Consider the following 23159-nt stretch of genomic DNA (forward strand, 5'->3'; position numbering starts at 1 on the left):
CAAGGTCCTGTGCAGCTTGCTGTAGGTGACCCTGCTTCGGCACGAGGGTTGGACTAGATGACCCACAGAGGTCCCTTCCAACCCCTACTATTCTGTGATTCTGTGTGATTCTGTAATGCTCTGTTGTGTTCTGTTGTGTTCTGATGTGTTCTCATGTGTAGTGTTCTGTTGTGTTCTCACGTGTAGTGTTCTGTTGTGTTCTGTTGTGTTCTGTTGTGTTCTGTTGTGTTCTGCTGTGTTCTGTTGTGTTCAGTTGTGTTGTGTTCTCTTGTGTTCTCTTGTGTTCACTTGTAGTGTTCTGTTGTGTTCTGTTGTGTTCTGTTCTGTTCAAATGTGTAGCGTTCTGATGTGTTCTGTTATGTTCTACTGTGTTCTCTTGTGTTCTGTTGTCTTCTGTTGTGTTTTCAAGTGTAGTGTTCTGTTTTGTTCTGTTGTGTTCTGTTGTTTTCTGTTGTGTTCTGCTGTGTTCTGATGTGTTCTGTTGTGTTCTGATGTATTGTGTTCTGTGGTGTTCTGTAGTGTTCTCCTGTGTTCTGATGTGTTCTTATGTGTAGTGTTCTCTTGTGTTCTGTTGCGTTCTGTTGTGTTTTGAAGTGTTCTCATGTGTAGTGTTCTGTTGTGTTCAGTGGTGTTCTGTTGTGTTCTGTGTCTTCTGTTGTGTTCTGATGTGTTCTCATGTGTAGTGTTCAGCTGTGTTCTGTTGTGAGCTCTTGTACTCTGTTGTGTTTACGTGTAGTGTTCTCCTGTGTTCTGTAATATTGTGTTGTGTTTTGCTGTGTTCTGTTGTGTTCTGATATGTTCTCACGCGTTCTCATGTTTAGTGTTCTTTTGTTTTTTGTTGTGTTCTATTGTGTTCTGATGTATTCTGTTGTGTTCTGATGTGTTCTGCTGTGTTCTGTTGTGTTCTGATTCGTTCTCATGTTTAGTGTTCTATTGTTTTTTGTTTTGTTCTGTTGTGTTCTCATGTGTTCTCATGTGTAGTATTGTGTTGTGTTCTGTTGTGTTCTGTTTTCTGTTGTGTTCTGCTGTGTTCTTATGTGTTCTGTTGTGTTCTGATGTATTGTGTTCTGTAGCGTTCTGTTGTTTTCTGTTGTGTTCTGATGTGTTCTGATGTGTTCTGTTGTGTTCTCATGTGTAGTGTTCTCTTGTGTTCTGTTGTGTTCTGATATGTTCTCATGTGTTCTCATGTTTAGTGTTCTGTTGTTTTTTGTTGTGTTCTGTTGTGTTCTGATGTATTCTTTTGTGTTCTGCTGTGTTCTGCTGTGTTCTGTTGTGTTCTGCAGCGTTCTGTTGTGTTCTGATGTGTAGTGTTCTGTTTTGTTCTGTTGTGTTCTGTTGTTTTCTGTTGTGTTCTGCTGTGTTCTGATGTGTTCTGTTGTGTTCTGTAGTGTTCTGCTGTGTTCTGATGTGTTCTTATGTGTAGTGTTCTCTTGTGCTCTGTAGTGTTCTGTTGTGTTCTGTTGCGTTCTGTTGTGTTTTGCTGTGTTCTCATGTGTTGTGTTGTGTTGTGTTCAGTGGTGTTCTGTTGTGTTCTGTGTCTTCTGTTGTGTTCTGATGTGTTCTGATGTTTTCTCATGTGTAGTGTTTTGTTGTGTTCTGTTGTGTTCTGATGTGTTCTCACGTGTTGTGTTCTGTTGTGTTGACTTGACTTCAGCAAGGCTTTCCACACTGTCTCCCATAATATCCTCCTAGGGATGCTCAGGAAGTGTTGGCTGCATGAGTGATCGGTGAAGTGGATTGAGAACTGGCTGAATGGCAGAACTCAGAGGGTTGTCATCAGTGGCGCTGAGTCTAGTTGGAGGCTGGTAACTAGTGGTGTCCCTCAGGGGTCAGTGCTGGGCCCAGTCTTGTTTAGCTTCTTCATCAACGACCTGGATGAAGAGTTAGAATGTACCCTCAGCAAGTTTGCTGATGACACAAAAATGGGAGGTGTGGTGGACACAGCGGAAGGCTGTGCTGCCATTCAGCATGACCTGGATAGGCTGGAAATTTGGGAAGAGAGGAACCTGATGAGGTTTAACAAAGGCAAATGCAGGGTCCTGCACCTGGGGAGGAACAACCCCATGCATCAGTGCAGGCTTGGGGTGGACCTGCTGGAGAGCAGCTCTGCGGAGAGGGACCTGGGTGTCCTGGTGGACGACAGGTTAACCATGAGGCAGCAGTGTGCCCTGGCTGCCAAGAAAGCCAATGGGATCCTAGGGTGCATCAAGAAGAGTGTGGCCAGCAGGACGAGGGAGGTTCTCCTTCCCCTCTACACTGCCCTGGTGAGGCCTCATCTGAAGTACGCTGTCCAGTTCTGGGCTCCCCAGTTCAAGAAAGATGAGGAGCTACTGGAGAGAGTCCAGCGGACGGCTACAAGGATGGTGAGGGGACTGGAACATGTTCCCTACGAGGAGAGGCTGAGGGAGCTGGGCTTGTTCAGCCTGAAGAAGAGAAGGCTGAGAGGGGACCTAATAAATGCTGATAAATATCTGAAGGGTGGGTGTCAGGGGGATGGGGGCAAGCTCTTTTCAGTGGTGCCCAGTGACAGGACAAGGGGCAATGGGCACAAACTGAGGCACAGGAAGTTCCACCTGAACATGAGGAAGAACTTCTTCCCTCTGAGGGTGATGGAACCCTGGAACAGGCTGCCCAGGGAGGTTGTGGAGTCTCCTTCTCTGAAGATATTGAAGATCCGCCTGGACAAGGTCCTGTGCAGCCTGCTGTAGGTGTCTCGATGTCTTGGGTTTGGCCAGGACAGGGTTAATTTTCACTGGACTCCAGGAAGGGGCACAGCCGGGGGGTGGGGTCTGACCCCACCTGGCCAAACAGAGCCCGGTATTCCATACCATGTGACAGCACGCTGGCTTCTGCTGGGGGGGCTGTGCAGCGGATAGGGACTCACGGCTTGGGGGGGGTGCGGCGCCGGTGCTGTTCGGGAGAGCGGCTGTCTGGGTCGTGTGGTTCGTTGTTGTGTTTTCTCCTTATTTGTACCGTAGTTGTTCCTGTTTCCCTCTGTTTGCTGTTCTGTTAAACTGCCCTTATCCCGACCCACCAGTTTCTGCCTTTTTCTTTTCATTTTCCTCTGCACGCCGGCAAGGGGAGGGGCGGTCCCGTGGCGCTTTTGTTGCCGGCGGCAGCCGAAACCGAAACATTAAATTGGCACCCAGACGTGGAGCGGGGATAACGGCAGGGCTGAGCAGCGGGTGTTAAAACTGCTTTCATAGATTTTGTTAAAATTTATTATACGCATTTACTGTGCTAGTTAAAGTCGCCGGTAAAAATGTTTCTGACTTTGATCAAATATCTGTGCTACGTAAATCCTTACTTGCTGTATGTGTTTGCCGCCGTGCTGTTTGTTACCTCGGGAAAAAAGATCAGGATGATGATTTTGCTGTACTGTACAATATCGACTTATGATATGATAACATCACTGTGCATGAAATTAGGCTTGTATTTGCATGCGGCACTGCGGTCATTTCCGTACCTCGGATCCTATGTCTTAGATTTTGTTAATAATCAAACCCAGCCTGTGGGGAAAACCGAAGGGGATACCTTCCCCCACTCTTTCGCCCCCCCTCTTTTCCTCAGGCTGGTCCTAACTGCTTTTGAGAATTTCGAGTACCCGTGGGATGCTCAGGGCAGCACTCTCCTTTTGTTCTGCCTGCTGAACGGGTTCTGGGTTTTGTTTAGGGTTAAGCAAGTCGTTAAGAACATCCTGCAGAGACCTGCCCCGGGGCTGGATAGCTGTGAGTGGCTGGGTGTGTGGGACAGCATGGGCAGATGTCTAGAGCAGTGGGCACCACCAGTGTGTTTTAAACTCACCCCCGAACAAATACAGAATCCGGAAAAACTAGTAAAATATCTGAAAAAAGTGTGCTGCCACCCTGGGAACTCCAGAGAGACACAGATCACCACAATGTGCTGGGGTCTGGCCCATGCCTACCGAGCCATGTTCAACACTGTTCAGTGCCTTAAAGGGGAAAGGGGGGGAAGCGAAGCGGCAGGCGCTGCGACTGACGCTGCCCCCCCAGCCGGCCCTGCAGCCCCTCCAGCCCAGCAGGCAGTCACAGCCCCCCATACTGGCAGCGCCGCTGCCACAGCTGCAGGGTCTACCTCGGTTTCCCCAGCGGGCACAGCAGCTGCTCCAGCCCCAGCTTCAGCTGCAGGCAGCGTGGCTGAGCCCAGTGACCAACCTGTGCCGGTAGCAGTCGCCCCTGTAAAACTAAAGAAAGACGCAAAGAGAGCAGATCGCTCTGGGAGGGATGATGATGAGCCAGGGTCATCACGGGAGATAGAGACAGAGATCATCACCCGGTCCCTGTCCCTGGGCGAGCTGCGGGACATGCGGAAAGATTTCAGCCGCCACCCTGGCGAGCACATTGCCACCTGGCTGCTGCGGTGCTGGGATAACGGGGCCAGCAGCTTGGAATTAGAGGGCAAGGAAGCCAAGCAGCTGGGATCCCTGGCCAGGGATGGGGGCATTGACAAGGCCGTTGGGAAAAAGGAACAAATCCTCAGCCTCTGGAGGAGACTTCTGTCAGGCGTGAGGGAGAGGTACCCCTTCAGTGACGATTATGTATGCTACCCTGGCAAGTGGACCAATATGGAAAGGGGTATTCAGTACTTGAGGGAATTAGCTGTGCGGGAGCTGGTTTACTGTGACACAGACGATGAGCAGGTACCCACAGACCCAGATGAACTCCAGTGCTCACAATCCATGTGGAGGAAGTTTGTGTGGAGCGCACCCTCCTTGCATGCTAACTCACTGGCAGTTGTAAACTGGAAAGGTAAAGACGCACCAACAGTGGATGAGGTGGCTGTCAGACTCCGCCAATATGAGGAAAGTCTCTCTTCCTCCCTTGTCTCAGCCGTGGAGAAACTGGTCAAGCGACTAGACAGGAATATGTCCTACTCCCCACCTGTACGGGCCAGTGTCTCAGCTATTAGGGGCAGGCGTTTCTCTGCTCAGGAGAGGGAATACAGAGGCTATACACCCCGGGGCACCCTGTGGTTCTACTTGCGTGACCACGGAGAGGACATGAGGAAGTGGGATGGAAAACCCACCTCAAGTCTAGAGGCCCGAGTACGTGAGTTGCGAGGTAAAACAATCACCAAAAGGGATTCTGTTAGGAAAAGTGCCGCTCCAGTTTCCAGAAGCCAGCTCTCCAGACCAGGTAGACAGTTTGACCTTGATTCCGATCCTCTGGAGGGGACCTCCAAGTTATTTTTACAGCAGGTGAGCAGCAAATTCTCTGACGAGGATTAGAGGGGCCCTGCCTCCAGCCAGGTGGAGGAAAGGGACAACCGTGTTTATTGGACGGTGTGGATTCGGTGGCCTGGCACGTCAGATCCACAAGAGTATAAAGCTCTAGTGGACACTGGTGCACAGTGTACTTTAATGCCATCAGAGTTCAAAGGGTCAGAGTCCATTTGCATTTCTGGGGTGACAGGGGGGTCCCAAGAGCTGAGTCTACTGGAGGCTGAAGTGAGCCTCACTGGGCAGGACTGGCAGAAGCACCCCATTGTAACTGGCCCCGAGGCTCCGTGCATCCTTGGGATAGACTATCTTAGGAGAGGCTATTTCAAGGACCCAAAGTGGTATCGGTGGGCTTTTGGCATAGCTGCTGTGGAGACGGAAGAAATTAAACAGCTGTCGATTTTGCCTGGTCTCTCAGAGGATCCTTCCGTTGTGGGGTTGCTGAGGGTTGAAGAATAACAGGTACCCATCGCAACCACAATGGTGCACCGGCGACAGTATCGTACCAACCGAGACTCCCTTCTCCCCATTCATCAGCTGATCCGCCAGCTGGAGAGTCAAGGAGTGATCACCAAAACTCGCTCACCCTTTAATAGTCCCATATGGCCAGTAAGAAAATCTACTGGAGAGTGGAGACTGACAATAGACTACCGTGGCCTGAATGAAGTCACACCACCGCTGAGTGCTGCCGTGCCAGACATGCTAGAACTTCAATATCAGCTGGAGTCAAAGGCAGCCAAGTGGTATGCGACAACTGACATCGCTGATGCATTCTTCTCCATCCCTTTGGCAGCAGAGTGCAGGCCACAGTCTGCTTTCACCTGGAGGGGCATCCAGTACACCTGGAACCGACTGCCCCAGGGGTGGAAACACAGTCCCACCATTTGCAATGGACTAATCCAGACTGCACTGGAAAAGGGTAAAGCCCCAGAACATCTGCAGTACATTGACGACATCATTATATGGGGCGACACAGCGGAGGAGGTTTTTGAGAAAGGGGAGAAAATAGTTCAAATCCTTCTGAAAGCCGGTTTCGCCATTAAGCGAAGTAAAGTCAAGGGACCTGCGCAAGAGATCCAGTTTTTGGGGATAAAATGTCAGGATGGGCGCCGTCAAATCCCAATGGATGTCATCAACAAAATAGCAGCTATGTCTCCACCAACCAGCAAAAAGGAAGCACAGGCTTTCCTGGGTGTTGTGGGTTTTTGGAGGATGCACATCCCAAATTACAGCCAAATTGTGAGTCCTCTGTATCACGTGACCCGGAAGAAGAATGATTTTGAATGGGGCCCTGAGCAACGACAGGCATTTGAACAGATTAAACGGGAGATAGTACATGCCGCAGCCCTTGGTCCAGTCCGATCAGAGCAAGATTTTAAAAACGTGCTCTACACTGCAGCCGGGGAGAATGGCCCAACCTGGAGTCTCTGGCAGAAAGCACCAGGGGAGACTCGAGGTCGACTCCTGGGGTTTTGGAGCCGGGGATACATAGGATCCGAGGCCCGCTATACTCCCACTGAAAAAGACATTCTGGCAGCATATGAAGGCGTTCGAGGTGCTTCAGAAGTGGTGGGCACTGAAGCACAGCTCCTCCTAGTACCACGGTTGCCGGTCCTGGGCTGGATGTTCAAAGAGAGGGTCCCCTCTACGCTTCATGCCACTGATGATACGTGGAGTAAGTGGGTCGATCTGATCACCCAGCACGCCCGAATGGGAAACCCCAGTCGCCCAGGAATTCTGGAGGTAATCATGGACTGGCCAGAAGGCAAAGATTTTGGAGCATCGCCAGAGGAGGAGGTGACACGTGCTGAAGAGGCCCCACTGTATAACCAGCTGCCAGAAGATGAGAAACAGTATGCCCTGTTCATGGATGGGTCCTGTCGCATTGTGGGGAAGCAGCGGAGGTGGAAGGCTGCTGTATGGAGCCCTACACGACAAGTCGCGGAAACTGCCGAGGGAGAAGGTGAGTCCAGCCAGTTTGCAGAGGTGAAAGCCATCCAGTTGGCTTTAGACATTGCCAGTCGAGAGAAGTGGCCAGTGCTCTATCTTTCCACCGACTCCTGAATGGTGGCCAATGCCTTGTGGGGGTGGCTGCAGCAATGGAAGAAGAACAACTGGCAGCGCAGAGGCAAACCTATCTGGGCTGCCCCATTGTGGCAAGATATTGCTGCCCGGCTAGAGCAGTTGGCTATAAAAGTCCGTCACGTGGACGCTCACATCCCTAAGAGTCTGGCCACTGAGGAACATCAAAACAACCACCAGGTAGATCAGGCTGCTAAGATTGAAGTGGCTCAGGTGGATCTGGACTGGCAACATAAGGGTGAACTGTTTATAGCTCGGTGGGCCCATGACACCTCGGGCCACCAAGGAAGAGACGCGACATACCGATGGGCTCGTGACCGAGGGGTGGACTTGGCCATGGATACGATCGCACAGGTTATCCATGAACGTGAAACATGTGCTGCAATCAAGCAAGCCAAGCAGGTAAAGCCTCAGTGGTATGGAAGACGATGGCTAAAATATAAATATGGGGAGGCTTGGCAGATTGACTACATCACACTGCCACAAACCTGCCAAGGCAAGCGCTATATGCTCACAATGGTGGAGGCCACCACCGGATGGCTGGAAACCTACCCTGTGCCCCATGCCACATCCCAGAATAACATCCTGGGCCTTGAAAAACAAGTCCTGTGGTGACATGGCACCCCCAAAAGAATTGAGTCAGAAAACGGGACTCATTTTCGTAACAGCCTCATAGACACCTGGGCCAAAGAACACGGTATTGAGTGGGTGTATCACATCCCCTACCATGCACCAGCCTCTGGAAAGATCAAACGGTACAACGGGCTGCTAAAAAACCTATCTGAGGGCAATGGGGGGTGGGACTTTCAAAAACTGGGATCCCCATTTAGCAAAGGTCACCTGGTTGGTTAACAGCCGGGGATCCACCAACCAGCCTGGTCCTGCCCAGTCAAAACCTCAGCGCCCCGTAGAAGGAGATAAAGTCCCTGTAGTGCACATGCGGAACATGTTAGGGAAGACGGTTTGGGTTAGTCCTGCCTCGGACGAAGGCAAGCCCGTCCGCGGGATTCTTTATGCTCAAGGTCCTGGGTGTACCTGGTGGGTAATGCGGAAGGATGGGGAAGTCCGATGTGTACCTCATGGGGATTTGATTACGGGCGAGAATAGTCCATAAATAAATTGTATAAAGTTAATTGTTAAATAACCCTGTCACTGTCTGTCATCACTGTTATAATTGTTATATTTTGTACCAGTAGTAGCATAGTAAGAATCATCCAGATTAAAGAAGGATGGACTTTTTCGATGAAAACCTAGCAGAGCACAGCGATGATGGAACTGGACCTGGTTTTCAACAACTGGCATCCAGCAACTTCATCAAGATCAACATCTCCTGCAGACTGTGGGCACGGGCCGCACCAGATACATCAGCCGTGAGCTCCGGATGCAGCAAGTGACCGACCATCACCACACATCACCCCTCCTGCCACGGAAGACCATTACGACAGATGGAGCCCAAAGTCATGGATTAAATGAACTCAATGGACACTTTAGAGTGATGATCCATAGACTAAGGGAATGATATCTGGAGACAGGAGAAGTGGTGGTGATCAACTGGACAATGGGGGACCTGGGCATGACGTAGACGGTATGGAATAAGGGGTGGATAATGCCCTGGGTTTGGCCAGAACAGGGTTAATTTTCACCGGAATCCAGGAAGGGGCACAGCCGGGGGGTGGGGGCTGACCCCACCTGGTCAAACAGAGCCCGGTATTCCATACCCTGTGACGTCACGCTGGGTTCCGGTAGGGGGGGCGGGGCGGCGGGAAGGCACTCGCGGCTTGGGGGGACGCAGCGCCGGTCCTGTTTCGGGAGAGCGGCTGTCTGGGTTGTACGGTTCGTTGTTGTGTTTTCTCCTTATTTGTATCGTTGTTGTTCCTGTTTTCCCTCTGTTTGCTGTTCTGTTAAACTGCCCTTATCCCGACCCACCTGTTTCTGCCTCTTTCTTTTCATTCTCCTCCGCACGCCGGCGGGGGGAGGGGCGGCTGCGTGGCGCTTTTGTTGCCGGCGGCAGCCGAAACCAAAACAGTTTTTCAGCAATTTAAGTCACAGATATGATCTGTAATGGGACAGATGACACTAACTGCATCTGACCATCCTAATATACTCCAGATGTTTATCTTTGGAAATATTGTTAGCTTGCAGTAGACTTTGTGCAAAGGTAGCAAGAGGAAGAGAAGTCTGTCTTTGAATTTTAAAGCTTTCTTTGCATGTGTCATTTTGTGTCCTTCTGTCTACGTGACTCGCAGCACTACACTGCACGTTCTGCGGAGCCCCTGATCTGCTAGTGACATTCACGGCTAGCTGGGTGGTGGTGGAAGGGTGCCAGTTCTCGCAGTGCGATTTCAGTAAGGAATTTCAAACTAGTTAGACTTCCCTAAAATCCAGAAACTCATTTACCAGTTCAGGAAGAGGTGGTGGTGTTGCCTTGTCCTGCCAGTGCTGAGTGCTGTATGTCCTGGGTTCGGCCAGAACAGGGTTAATTTTCACCGGACTCCAGGAAGGGGCACAGCCGGGGGGTGGGGGCTGACCCCACCTGGCCAAACAGAGCCCGGTGTTCCATACCCTGTGACGTCACACTGGGTTCCGGTGGGGGGGGCGGCTCGGCGAGAACCCTCTCGCGGCTCGGGAGTGTGCGGCGCCGGTGCGGTCCGAGAGAGCGGGTCTGTTTTTTCTCGTGTTTTCTCCTTATCTGTATCGTTGTTGTTCCTGTTTCCCTCTGTTTGCTGTTCTGTTAAACTGCCCTTATCCCGACCCGCCGGTTTTCTGCCTGTTTTCTTTCCATTCTCCTCCGCACCGCAGCGGGGGGGAGGGGGGGCCGTGTGGCGCTTTTGTTGCCGGCGGCAGCTGAAACCAAAGCACTGTAGCTGTCACAAGAAGATGTGCAGATGTTGCAAACCTGCCTGACAATAAGAAAAGCAACTGTTTTGCTACCGTTTTCCTTTAGAACAGCGTCTTTCCCAGGCAGGCGTTTGACCTGTTCGTGGAATAACAACTGCCACTAGAAGTGGGCCGCATGGGAAGAGCATGCTGTTCTCCTGGAAGTCAGAAGACTGGCTTCCGTTCCTGCGTGTTGCTGATTTGCTTTATGACCTGCGAGTCCTCTCCCGCTATGTTTGCTTTACTTGTTTTCTCGATGGCGATCTGTTCAGCAGAGGAAATGCCTTTTACTTCTGTGCAAGATCTGGGCTCAAGTTGCTTGGGGGGGAAATTGCAGCTGGTTGAGAAGTCAGTCACTAATTTTTGCTAACCAAATTGTAGCTGAGATAAATTTGCCTGAAAAGTACTTTCCTTTATTGGAAAGGACTCTATAGCTTTACACGCAATGAATTTAAAACCATGTAGAAACTTCAAAGTGCTTATGCCAGCTGAGCTTTTTGTCTTTTAAATGTGTTTGAAGCTGCTTCAGAGCAGAAGCTTTTGCTGCTCTAGGGAAAAAGCTTTAATTCTAGATACTGCATCAATTTACCAGCGACTGTCAGACTTTCCTTGACCTGTCTCTGTAACGTAGTTTGTAATGGAGAGATCCTTCAGTTAATTGATGGAATAACCTTGTACCTCCAGCCTGAGGCTATTGCTAAGGACGGTTTGCTTGCTTGGATGCGCTGTTTGCCGTAGCCCCTGGCTGGAGTTGATACAGCATTTGAATTCAGGCTGGTAAGTTTTGTTTCTACTGGTAGTGGAATTGAGACTGAAATAAAGCAGGTGAAATTACGACCTTACTGAAGTCATTAGCAAAGCTGCCATTGACTGAAGTAAGGCTAGGATCTCTGCCAAGGGTTTTGGTTGTTAAATTTATGGTAACATATTAATTGAGCTGTATTAAAATAAGGTTTTGAAAAAGTTAATCTTTAGCTTCGTGATACAATCTCCATTCCATAAATATTGTACATAGTGTTACTAAAAGTTTACCTTTTTTGGACAGGATGATAGAGGTAGATTTTAATTTATTTTTATAATCTGTGTGTTTGCACTCCTAGGAAAGAACTAAAGTACGCAGATGTCATTATTTCTGTAAATGAAAAGGACTTAATCCTAAATCTTCTAATTCTTTTATAGTATATGGCAGCAGAGCTATCTAACACTCCGTCCTGCAGGAAATATTTGGCATACTTGTAAGCTCCAGGGAGAGGAGAACTAGGATGATAACATCCATTAGCGTTGCTTTTGAATGAGAACTTGCATAAAGATTTTCTCGAGGAAAAAAAAAAATCACTATTAGATTTAAAGGCTTTTTAGCAAAAGGAATGTATTGCAAGCTTTCGACCTTCCTGTGCTGTATGAAGCTTTACTGGTGCGTATGCCAGAAAATCCCGTTGATTACTGGACTCTTCCAATGTGTGCTGCCCTTTTAGAAAGTCGACATCTGGACTGTATTTATTCTACTATTTTCTCGTCACTGGATGTGTCAGAGTAGATTTTCCTCCTTTAAATTTTGATAAACTTTGTTTCTATGATTTGGCAGAAAAGATTTTGTGCAATTTTAAAGGCACGACTAATAATGCGTTCCCAAGCTCTGATGACAGTTAGAACAAACGGTATTGTTTTAAAACGTAAATGGATATTTTGCTGTACTACTCTTCTTGCTTCTCTTATCTGCTAGAATAGTTTTAGCATTAAGCATATTTTAATACACATCTAGAAACAGGCAAGACTGCTTTTATTATATTATTATATTGCTTGAAGTCATGAATTATGTTAATGTAAACACTGTAGTAAAAGGGAGACTGTATTGGCACCTGAGGTCTTTTATTCCTGCTTGTCAGTCTTCACATTTGTCTTGTATGTGGAGACTCTGGACTGGGTAGAAATGGGATTGTTCATTAAGAGTCAAAGTGTGTTCTTCCACTTGTAGCGGTCCCAAAGTACACCCAGTTTGTGTTGCACATCGATGGTATCTTGGCTAAAAGGAAACCGAGTTATCCATTAGCTAATTTTCAGAGTAATCTTCCTTGTAACCAGCTCTTCAAGTAATACCTTCCAAGTTTTCCCATGCAATGAGTAAAGCTAGCATAGTCAACAAGTTTCAAGGAACTACTCTCTCAATCACTGGAAAGTTTTGACTAATTGAGCACAGTGATTTTTAATCTCTGGTATTCTGTATTATTTTTCAGTGATGTTTGTCTTATGAGGAACAATGGAACAAAATGGTTTTGTACAGGTTGATGTAGTTGCTTCTGAGAATTCGGGAGCGTGCGGCGCCGGTGCGGTCCGAGAGAGCGGGTCTGTTTTATTGATGTATGCCATCAATAAAATCAGGTGCCTTGATTAACCCTCTAGTATTGCAGGTCACAACTTGGTAACTGAGGCTGTGATAAATATCCCATAGCTTGTCTGCAGAATCAACTTTTTTTTTTAGTGTTTTCAGTTAAAAGTTTTCTCCTGCAAAACCTAGGGACTGATACTGTTCTGTCAGGTCAAACAGATAAGCTGTTTCACCTGAAGTTTGTACCTAGCTCTTGTAGGCTACTTTTCCGTGATGGGTTTGCTAAGCTGCTGTGAGTGCACTTCCTCAGTCTCCATTGCTGCTTGCTCATGGGTGGAGGAGTGCACATATGGCCACCTCATAGCAAGAGGTCACCTCTGCTAGCGCAGCTGTCCCGTGGGCTTTCCGTCATTTGAGAAGGTTGGAAGGTAAGAAGAAATGAGATTGTTTTAGAGTCCATTCTCTTTGAACATCTGGGGTGATATCCTTTCTGGGGTGATATCCTTTCTGGGGTGATATCCTTTCTGTATATGCAAAGTTAAAATTTCAAGTGCTATATTGTCTCATTTTTGCAGAGGTTAAGTGTAATGTGAGGATAGGGATGCTTCTAAGCTGCCTATCTGATCAAGAAGTGCAGGTCTGAAGGTACTAAATACCCAAGTGAATGCAGACTAGCTGCAAAACTGACGTATGCAGCATGGTGGAGGAAGGTGAAGACTGTAAGAATGTGCTTAAACTCCCCCTGCTAAATTAACATTGCTGTTCTGAGTATCTTAGCTGAGAAATATGCAAGCATGCAAAATGTACACTTGTCATTCTTAAAGTAGTTGGTTTCCAACCTTTAATTTCTGAAGGACTGTTGAATGACGGAACTACTTTGACTTTTTCCACACAAATCCCTCTAATGAAATGCGTTTCTGCTTCACACCCATCAGAGTTGCTAGTGGCAGTCACTGTCTCGCTTGAAATAGGATCTTTCTCCAGTAATCTACTGTCAGTTAATCAGGGCTAAGTGAGACCTGGTAATCCCATTGATGTGCCTGGACTTATCTGAAGACAAGACCTAATTTTTATTTTTTTAAAAAGAGCTGTAGTAACATCATTTGTAATTATAGTGATATGAACTTGGTCACGCTTCCTGCCTACAATATCGTGTATGTAAACACTACAATAAATTCTGTCTAAACACGTTCTGCTTTAACTCTACCTCTGTCTTAAGAAGTAAATGTGCATTTGCTGTCTTTATTTATCTCTGTACTGTACCACTCTGCACGAATAAATTCATTTCTTAATGAATTCATGTAGCCGTGTGGCCAGAAATATATTTTTTAACTAGCTAAGAGTCTGTGATAAGCAGTGCAAAGAATCTGTTTCTTTAAAATATGTTTTACTGTACTTTGAAACTGGCTTCTAAAGATACTGAATGTTTCCATCAACTTGGTAATACTCATAACCAGCTCCTGGTATATACAATATATTAAAATGATGTTAAATATAAAAGTGTGTGTGCATAATGATTTTAAGAAAACTAATATATATGTCTCTGCACTCTGAATAAATCTGTCTCTGGACTTGTGATCAAGGCAGAGGACAGGGCTGTTTCTTGTTACTTAAGGTAACACAGGAATTCAGGCACATAGCAAAAAGCTTTTAATCACACTAATGTGATGCATTGTATCAACATCTTAATGCTAAGATGATCTTTAGGATGAAGAAAGTATTTTAAACAAACACCATGTAGTTCCCTGCAACATCGGTGCTTTTTGTTCTAGACAGTGAAGGTCTGTTGTGTAGTCAAAGCCGTAAATGGAATGAAATGAGGTTGCTTTAAACAAAGGTTTCATAAGTTGTTGAAAATCAGTTTTGAGGAAAATGTCTGAAATGTTTTGCAGAGGTGAATCTGGTGCTGGGAAGACTGAAAACCCGAAGAAGGTTATTCAACACCTTGCTCGTGTTGGTTCCTCCCATAAAGGAAGAAAGGACCATAATATTCCCGTAAGTTGGGATATTTTGTCATTTGTTTATTGTTCTTTTTGAAAACCACCATCTTTGCATTTAAAAAAAAACATCACTTTTTTATTAAAGATAAGCTGGAATGTAATCCACATAATTTTCTCAACCGTTATTTTCTCTTTAGTAGGGGCTGAAATGAGCAGTTCCATTAAAATTTCCAGTTGATGTTAGCTGTTTAACTTCTCTTCTGAAATTAAAGGCTTTATGCAACCATTGTAACTAGGAATGGTATCAAAGCTTTCTGATGCAGTGTATGCCAGTTTTCCACAAATTTAATTAACTTGGGCAAGTCTTAGTGAATTTGGTTCCCTCAGATGCAGTTTTCAGTACTATATTTGTGAACAAGCTTTCTGTTCTTTCAAAAATTATCTTGTAGATAAGAAAAATCATCAAGCTTCAAAACTGCTGTAGACTTGATATGTCTACAAGCGAGCAGCTAATAAAAAGCTCTAGTTTTAGTACATTACAGACAAAAGCATATGCACTTATGTCAGAGTCTTGGGTTTTTTGGTAACTTGTCACTAACTGATTTATGTAGAACTTTCTTCAGATTTACTGCTAGACTTCAAAATTCACAATGAGTTTTTATCAATATTTTGCTTTACAAGATATGAATGGGTTTGAATATCTGTTGCTATGAGCACTTGGATCTCTTTGCAGTGGAATATTAATTCAACTTGCTAGAAGCAAGTGGCTTGCTATATTCGATACTGGCGTATGTGGTTGGAAGTTTTCAAACTATATCAGACTCAGAAGCATCAGCTTCTGTAATTTCTAGTGTATAACACTTAATATTAAGATATTCTGGAATGTGTCAAGACTCAAACTCCTAGAAAACCAGGAGAGGACTTTTGACCAGTCTGTGAAGGAAAAAAAGCAATAATTTGAAGTTGGAGAGAGGGAAAGATTGCTCTGCAGATAGATTTGGAGGCCTTAGGAGGATGCTGTGACTGGAGTGTCGGCAGCATTAGCATTGTCATGTGCTAGGGGAATACATGGCTCTGCAGAAGGCTATTTAGAAAGTCATCCTTCAGAACTTGTTTTCTGTGTGGGTTTTGATTTATAAATATTCTTGGATTTATGGCTGTGCAGCCTTGAACAAAACTAGTGTTTTTAAAATTTCTACAGGAGTATAATTGCCTACAACTTTTTTTGGGGGAAGGGAATTATGCAGAGAATGGAACTGCACAGAGTTTGTATACCAAGTACTTCTAAACACACTATTGACAGCTTGGAATGCACCAGGTTGAAGAGACTTCTGTGAGCCTCTTGTCGAGCCTCCTTTCAAAATATGCTTCCCTTTAAAGCTGAGTTTTGAAAACCTTGTGTGATGAAGATTATACAACCTTTCTGCAAAACTTTTCCTGTGCTTAACCACTTAAACAGTCAAAAATAGGGGTTTAAAAAGTACTCCTTGTTTGTTTGGCTGTGTTTCCATAAGCACTTTGTGCCAGTACCTGTGCTAAAAGTAGTCCCCTTTTTGAGTTTTGTCATCGTAACAATTCCTGTGGCCACTCACTGGGCTTGGAGACTGCAGGCTCAAACTACTGTTCTGAAAGTCATAGAATCATAGAATGGTTTGGGTTGGAAAGGGCCTTAAAGATCATCTGGTTCCAACCCCCCTGCCATCAGCAGGGACATCTTCCACCAGACCAGGTTGCTCACAGCTCCATCCAACCTGGCCTTGAACCCTGCCAGGGAGGGGGCAGCCACAGCTTCTCTGGGCAACCTGGACCAGTGTTTCATCACCCTCATGGGGAAGAAATGAAGTCCATCTGGCTTTAGATGAAACAAGTTTCCTCTGTTTGTTGCGTGGCTGCATAACTGATATGAAGTGAAGGCACAGAAAAAAGCTGGGGTAGAAGATGTTGATGAAGGGAAGGATGAGTTGCTCAGTCTAATGCAGTGCTGGCTAATTCTGTTTAAGTTGCTGGTTGAACTGGAATCTTATTCTCTACTTAGCAGCGTGATCAAATGGGACAGGAGTTTAAGATGGTGGGTGTAATCAGCTGCTTCGTGAGCCATCGAAGACTGTCATGATGAAGACTGGAAAAGTTTTTATTCTTTGTAAAACATAGTTCAGACACAGTAAAAAGAATAGGGTAGTGTCCTGAATAGAAGTTTGATACTTTGATTGTGCGCTTCATTCAATGCACTGCTATAGTAAGCACTGAATGAAGTATATGTTTATGAAAAATGCAAAATGTTCACGTAACCTAAACCGTTTTGAAAACACAAATGAGTCTCGCTTCTGTAACAATTAATTTTTATTTATATACTGCAGATGAAGAATGTCTAATCTACACACCTAACACTCAAAAGTTAGGAAGTGTCAGAATTGGTTATATTTAAGCAGCCCTAACTTGTTCCTGTTCACATATACATTAGAAAACTGTAGAGGGCTGGTGGTGATCCGTAGTATCCATCTGTACAGCCTTTGCACTGACCTGTGCACAAAGATGATGCTAAACAGGCTTGTTAAATAGACAGCAAGTCATGGATTTACTTTTATCCATCCTGTAACGAATAATTATCAGTGCTATGCATATTACTGAGACTTCTGAAAATTGCATGGATTTTTTTTTATGAACAATTTGTATGCTGATGAATGAATAATTATCTTCCCGACACCATTCTGAAGTGTAGGGTTAACTTTGTCTCTTTTGCCTGAGAGGTAAACCTTTACAGGGTGCTGTAGAAGTATTACAAACAAACGCAGCCCCCAGTTTGACACCTCAGGCCATGGCCAGAGTAACAGTAATGGTCTGCCATGCCACAAATGCTCACCATGTACGTTCTCCAGCGGCACTGGCTGTGAAATGCTTGGCTTACGCAAGGAGCATCACATAGGAGCTCTACTCATCCCTTCAACAGCCTTCTTGTGTCTGGCATTCAGCTGTTTGTCTGTGACACTTTTCTTTCCCAGCCGCCCTGTTTCATCACAGCTGGTGGCTGTGTGCCTGCAGAGGAGTCCTGCGTATCCCTTGGCACGTCATCCCCAGGCACAGGGGTCCTGTGGGGAACGGAGCCAGTAACACAGTGTAACCACGGAGGGTGGAATTACAGCGCCGAACAGCCTGAATACTAACGTTTCCTGGTTTTTGAGTGTTTGAATCTGTAGCCACACTGTCTCGTTTCTGTTTAATCACAAAGAATGTTAAAGGTATTGTCTTGGGCACAGTGCTAGGAAGCGTGGGTGGGTGGTGGTGGTAAAAAGGTAGAAGAGAAGCTTTAGTGCTTGTGGGACTTGGCAGAGCTAGGTGAGACTAGGGTAGTCCCTTCAATTAGGAATTGAGTCTGGGCTTTCTAGAGCCAGGTGATGGAGAGCAGGGAGAAGCGCACGGCAGTGAGTTATGAACAGGCTCATCTATAGATTGAAGGTGGAATGAAAGTGAGCCTGAATCCTTGTCTGCAGTGTGCTTGGTTGAGCATCAGAACTAACACGTGTACAGTTCTAGTTGGTGCGTAGCAAGGGAGAAAAGATGGAAGATATCTGTTGTAAATAACTGGAAGCTTTAGCTTCACATCCAACACATCTGCGCTCTAATGAATTTGGGGGGAGTGGGGTGGTAGTGTTAAGAACTTTACCAGTAAATCTGCAAATTTTATCTGCACCAGGCATATTGTGGTTTATTCGGTTGTTAACCAGGTCATACATGGACCAGCTTTCTAAAGGCAACCATTGTGCTTTAGCCTGGGCATCTCAGACCAAAGGTGACCCACACTGGTGTCTGTTGGTCTGGTCAGCTATCCCATGCTCCTAGGCCAGCATAGGAGCCTCTCTTGCCTTTGCTCTCAATTATTCCTCTGTAGACTCAGGTGGTGTGGAGAAAAGGTTATTTAGAATGAAAGGGTGAGGAAGAGAACAAGGACAGGTAACTGGTGAGTGGAGGGGGGGGCTCATGTGTCCAGAGAGGGTTTTTGACAGATTAAGCAAGGAGGGTAGGGAGTAAACAGAGTCTTCTAAACTACTTGGCTTTGTGGCTCATCACTCCTGTGTGCACTAAGTGGCATGGGAAAGAGAGAAAAGAATGAAATCGTGTTAATGCATGTGTTAGAGCTGCTTTAATAAGGTTAAGTAATGAGTCCTAATTCTGACTCTTGGGCTCTGCTTTAGTTTAGAAACTTTGTGTTTTTGAATGGGGAGGGAAGTCAGTGCAAAATGTAGAAATAACTAAAAAAAAGTTTGCATACACAGCTTTCCAAAAGAAGGAAAAGTGCTGGTTGTCACTCACTGCCTGGGGGCTGCCATGAACTTGCAGGTTCTCCAGGCTGCGTGAGGTTAAGGGGGTACTCTAAGCTGGACTGTGGCCATACCTGGACCCTATTCATGGTCAGATACCTGAAATGGGCAGGTGTGTTCCATCGTGGTAGTGTGCGAAGTAAAGTTCTATAAATAACTGCATCCATCTACCACCGCTGTATCCAGTTCTAGGCATTCTGGTACTGTGTACCTCTGGTTCAGGTGAATGGAATTAGACTTTTGTTCACTTCCCTGCTCCTCAAAGCCTTCACATCCCAAACCCACTCTTATTGTCACTAAAATTCAGGTTTCTAGGTGGTGCCGTTTTAAGCTTCAGAAATAGAAGCATAGAATCACTTAAACTGGAAAAGACCTTTAAGGTCATCGAGTTCAACCATAACATAATTACTGGTACTTGCAGGTTAATGATGGCTTTCAGTGACTGCATTTGCCTTTGTAGCTGAAATACTAAATTGTTTAATCTGTTTTATGAATTTCAGAAGAAATATAATTGGCTTTGAAGTACAGGATCATGGGTAGGCTCATTCAGACTGAAGCTCCCCTTGGTGAGGATTTCCCGGATGAGCTTTAACTGCCCTAATTGAAACACAGAAGTTAAGTGTGTGTCTGATTATGTTCCGTTCTGTTTCTAAGTGAGGACAGAGATGGACACCCTGAGGAAGCAGTCTATCCTGTCTGAAGATAAGCAAAAGAAATGCCTCTTATGTTCCCAGGTGTACCTATCCTTCTCCAGTGATTTCGGAAGGAGCGGTAGCTTCATACTGAAACATCTAACCTTATTTTTAGATCCTGAGTTGTTTTCTGAGCAGGTATGATGCAGCTTTGCAAAATTCACATCACTTAGCTGAGTAAACTAAACCTTTGCTAGCTGCTTTACAGAACTCTGTCAAAACCTGTTATTCTTCACTAAAACAGTGCTAGTTGCTAGTTATTTAAATTAGTAGACATAAACGGAAGAAGTGTGCATCTGTCTTGGTGTGAAAATTTCTTGTGGTCTGAGTTTCACCACCACGTTTTCTCCCTAGGCTCTCCGGTGTGAAGCTCAAGATTGTTACATTTGCTGACTGAGACAAGGGAATAGGGGAACTGAAAATTTCTGCGTTTCTGCAGAAACTGCAAATTTGGATTTTGGGGATTTTTTTGTTTTGCTTTATTACACTCATGTTCCATTTACCCTTCTTTCTGGCAAAAGTTAAAGGTATTCCAGTTTTTTAAGACTTTGTTTCTCATGTGGACGGTAATTCTTGAAAGAAAGCTTCTGTCTCGATTGTAGGATTGCCTTTCTTAAGTACTTGAAGTACAGGGCAAAAACAAAGCCACAGGCTCTGTAAGTATTGCTTTCCTCTTGGTTCTTTCATAACCTTTTTGATTTTTTGAAAAATAGTGATGATCTTATCCATACAAAAACACCTTGCAGTGACTAAGGCTGTCGAGACAGTTACTTGGTGTTGTGGGTTTATTTTTGTTGTTGTTTGTCAAAACTGTGGAAAGCAGGGCTGCCGGAGGCCTGGCCAGTCTGACTAATTGAAGTCTTGCTTGTCTTGCAAGCCCCCCTTTCTGTTTGTTGGAGGACCAAAATTCCAAATTTCTGAAGGTGAGACCAGTATGCGTGGTGGAGATTCTGCTCTTAAGTGATGGTAGTACCAAGTGATAGCTCTCAAAGCATTTCAGGCTGCTGTTGCGTTATCTATAGAGTTTGCGCCTGAAGACTTGTGGGGTTTGACCAAGTGGAAGCTGAGACACTGAGAGCTTTAAAAGGGAGATATTTGCCATGCATTCTTTCCAATTCCATGGGTCTTCCAAACCTAAGAGCTGGAAACAGTGTTTATCATAGCTACTGTTGTTCATTGCAAACAGAGTTCCAAAAGTGTAAAACAAATGCTGTGCTAAAACCAGACCTCCTGTGTGTTCAATTCCAAGTCTCGCTTTCTTGGAAAACAAGTGTTCATGTCTCTGTACGGTTCCAGTTGATCCGTAGTATTGACAGGTCAGTCACTTGAAATGAAATCTGTATTATATCTGGTGTATGAGACCTCTGTATGGATTTTGTATATTCAGTTATTTGTGTTGCTTAGAGACTATTGTTGTGGAGTCTCCTTCTCTGGAGATATTCAAGACCTGCCTAGACGTGGTCCTGTGCAGCCTGGTCTGGGTGACCCTGCTTCGGCAGGGTTGTTGGACTGGGTGACCCACAGAGGTCCCTTCTAACCCCTACAATGCTGTGATTCTGTGATTCAAATTCTATTGTAGAAGTTATTCTTTCTCCCCTTTCTCATGGCTAGGAAAAGAAGCTGATGGAGGATCCAATTGCTGAATGTACTTCTCAGCTGGCTGAAGAAGAAGAAAAGGCCAAAAACTTGGCCAAACTCAAGAACAAACAGGAAATGATGATCACTGATTTGGAAGGTTTGTTCTTGCTACATTTGCCTGTTAACAGGTTGTACATCATGCGAGAAAGGAGTGGATCACTTATTACAGTGTATGCAGTATCTGGTCCAGTCTGCTAAGTGTAACCTTATATGTAGATACCTTAATAGCTGTTGCTTTTATCTAAATCTTGAAAGAATAATTTATTGCTTGCAAGCCTTGTTGCATTTGGCTGCTCAGTCTTTCTCGTGTTTAATTTGTTAGCTTTTCATTTTTGAGAATCCATTTTATTTAATGATACACTCCAGAAATTCATGTTGTTGCATGCATCCCTTAGTAACAAGGTAAAACATCTGTCTCTTGGGAAGGCGCTACACTTTTCTATAATAACACATTAGAACAACATATTTCTGGAAAAATGTTAGTAGGGATTCATTAGTCTTCTAATATTTTTTGAATAAGCAAATCCGAATTGTTCTGCCTTTCTTGATGCTTTGTTTATCTAAAATGGTTCAATTTCTTTGGCCATTTATTTCTGATTGTTTTGCCTGTGTTGTCACGACTGAATTAGCCCTATATGTAACCTTTCATGATGTTATGGTGGGTTTTTTAATTACTTATGGTTGTAAATAGGTATTGTGCAACATTAATAAACTGCCAAGCCAAAGTTGCAAAATATAAGGCAATGTTGCTATCTGCCCTAATTTGGAAATATTTTTTTCACTTACTGTTATGGGTTGTCTTGCTACATATTTTAATACTGATGCGCTTATGGAAAAATACCAAAGTTTAGTCTTATCTGTGTAGGAAGGTATTGAAGTAATAGGAATAATAGATGATTGATGTACCTTTTATTTAAAAAGCCTATTCAAGGGACTTTAATATGGGCATAAGTAAGCTGTACTCATTGGAAAATAATGCTTGAGTAGTTGTGTACTTAAATTGGGACTAGTGTTTCTGAAGATACTTGACAGATGTGGTTGGTTATGGTGCTGTTCCCAGAGTGATGGCCTTAGAAATGGAAATTAAAGCTTAAATATAAGGCATGCAACTGCTTGGCTAGTAAAGCACAGTAAAATGATACTCTTTGAGACAATTCAAGAAGCCATGAAGGTCACTCTGCTAGCGTCTTGACACAGGTAAGTACTGAAATTTGGGGGGGGGGCAACAAAAACCCACAAAACCCAAAAAAAACCCCACTAATTCAGTTTACTGTGAGTTTTCCCCATTGCGAAATTGTGTCTTATGCCACTCTTCTGTCACCTGCCAGAAATATAATGTAAAAACAGAGAAAAGTGCTATTTTTTTTTTTTGAATGAGGAGCTGTTTAGAGAAAAACAATGTTACTTTAGATTGTCTGGAAAATCCCAAATACCCCTCGGTAGCTCTAAGATATGATTCTTGAATATGGCTCCATGTAGAAGATGTCCTGATCTTGTAGCAGACTTAGGAGGGGTGTGAGAAACCCCTGCACTGAGAACCCACAAAGTATTGAACAAGTCTAATAACTTACATTTATTCTAATAGATGTTGAATTGTGCTAATGCTATGCTAAGCAAAACCTTCCTGTGACTTCAATATATTACATACCTGGTCATTAGCTAACTGTAGACAATGCAGCCAATAACTATCTTAATCAGACCACAGGCAGATCATCTAAATGTATTTTATTGCTAGGGCACTGATAACTGGATGGTTTTCACAAAGAAATACCTTAGGGCAGGAGTATCTTGGCTACACAAGGAAATTACTGGAGGCTATCAGGGTTGCAAAGTCTTGCTAAATATCAATGGGATGTGAGTTAGTGGTACAGATACTTGCAAAAATTGTGTATCCAAGTTTTCTTTAAGTTACACTATTTTCCAGTAGACCTTTTGGAGTCTAGCCTAGCCCTTCCACAACTATGCAAGCCATAATTTTTTCCAGTCCGTAGTTCTTCATTTTTGAATCCTGATGTCTGCGATCACCTGGCCGAGCAGCTCAAACTGCTC

General features: G+C 44.8%; 1 protein-coding gene across 1 annotated transcript in view; it reads left to right on the forward strand.

The window, feature by feature from the left end:
• Window positions 1–1716: 1716 nt before the first annotated feature.
• Window positions 1717–23159, forward strand: part of LOC142364178 (myosin heavy chain, embryonic smooth muscle isoform-like) — a 37777-nt gene continuing 16334 nt past the window's right edge. Inside the window, exons 1-3 of the mRNA XM_075443299.1 lie at window positions 1717–1727; window positions 20350–20395; window positions 21084–21207. Coding sequence (XP_075299414.1) covers window positions 1717–1727; window positions 20350–20395; window positions 21084–21207 — 181 coding nt within the window. The remainder of the gene's footprint in view (window positions 1728–20349; window positions 20396–21083; window positions 21208–23159) is intronic.

The sequence above is a fragment of the Opisthocomus hoazin genome, chromosome 25 (genome assembly GCF_030867145.1).
Source record: "Opisthocomus hoazin isolate bOpiHoa1 chromosome 25, bOpiHoa1.hap1, whole genome shotgun sequence".
Lineage (NCBI taxonomy): Eukaryota > Metazoa > Chordata > Aves > Opisthocomiformes > Opisthocomidae > Opisthocomus > Opisthocomus hoazin.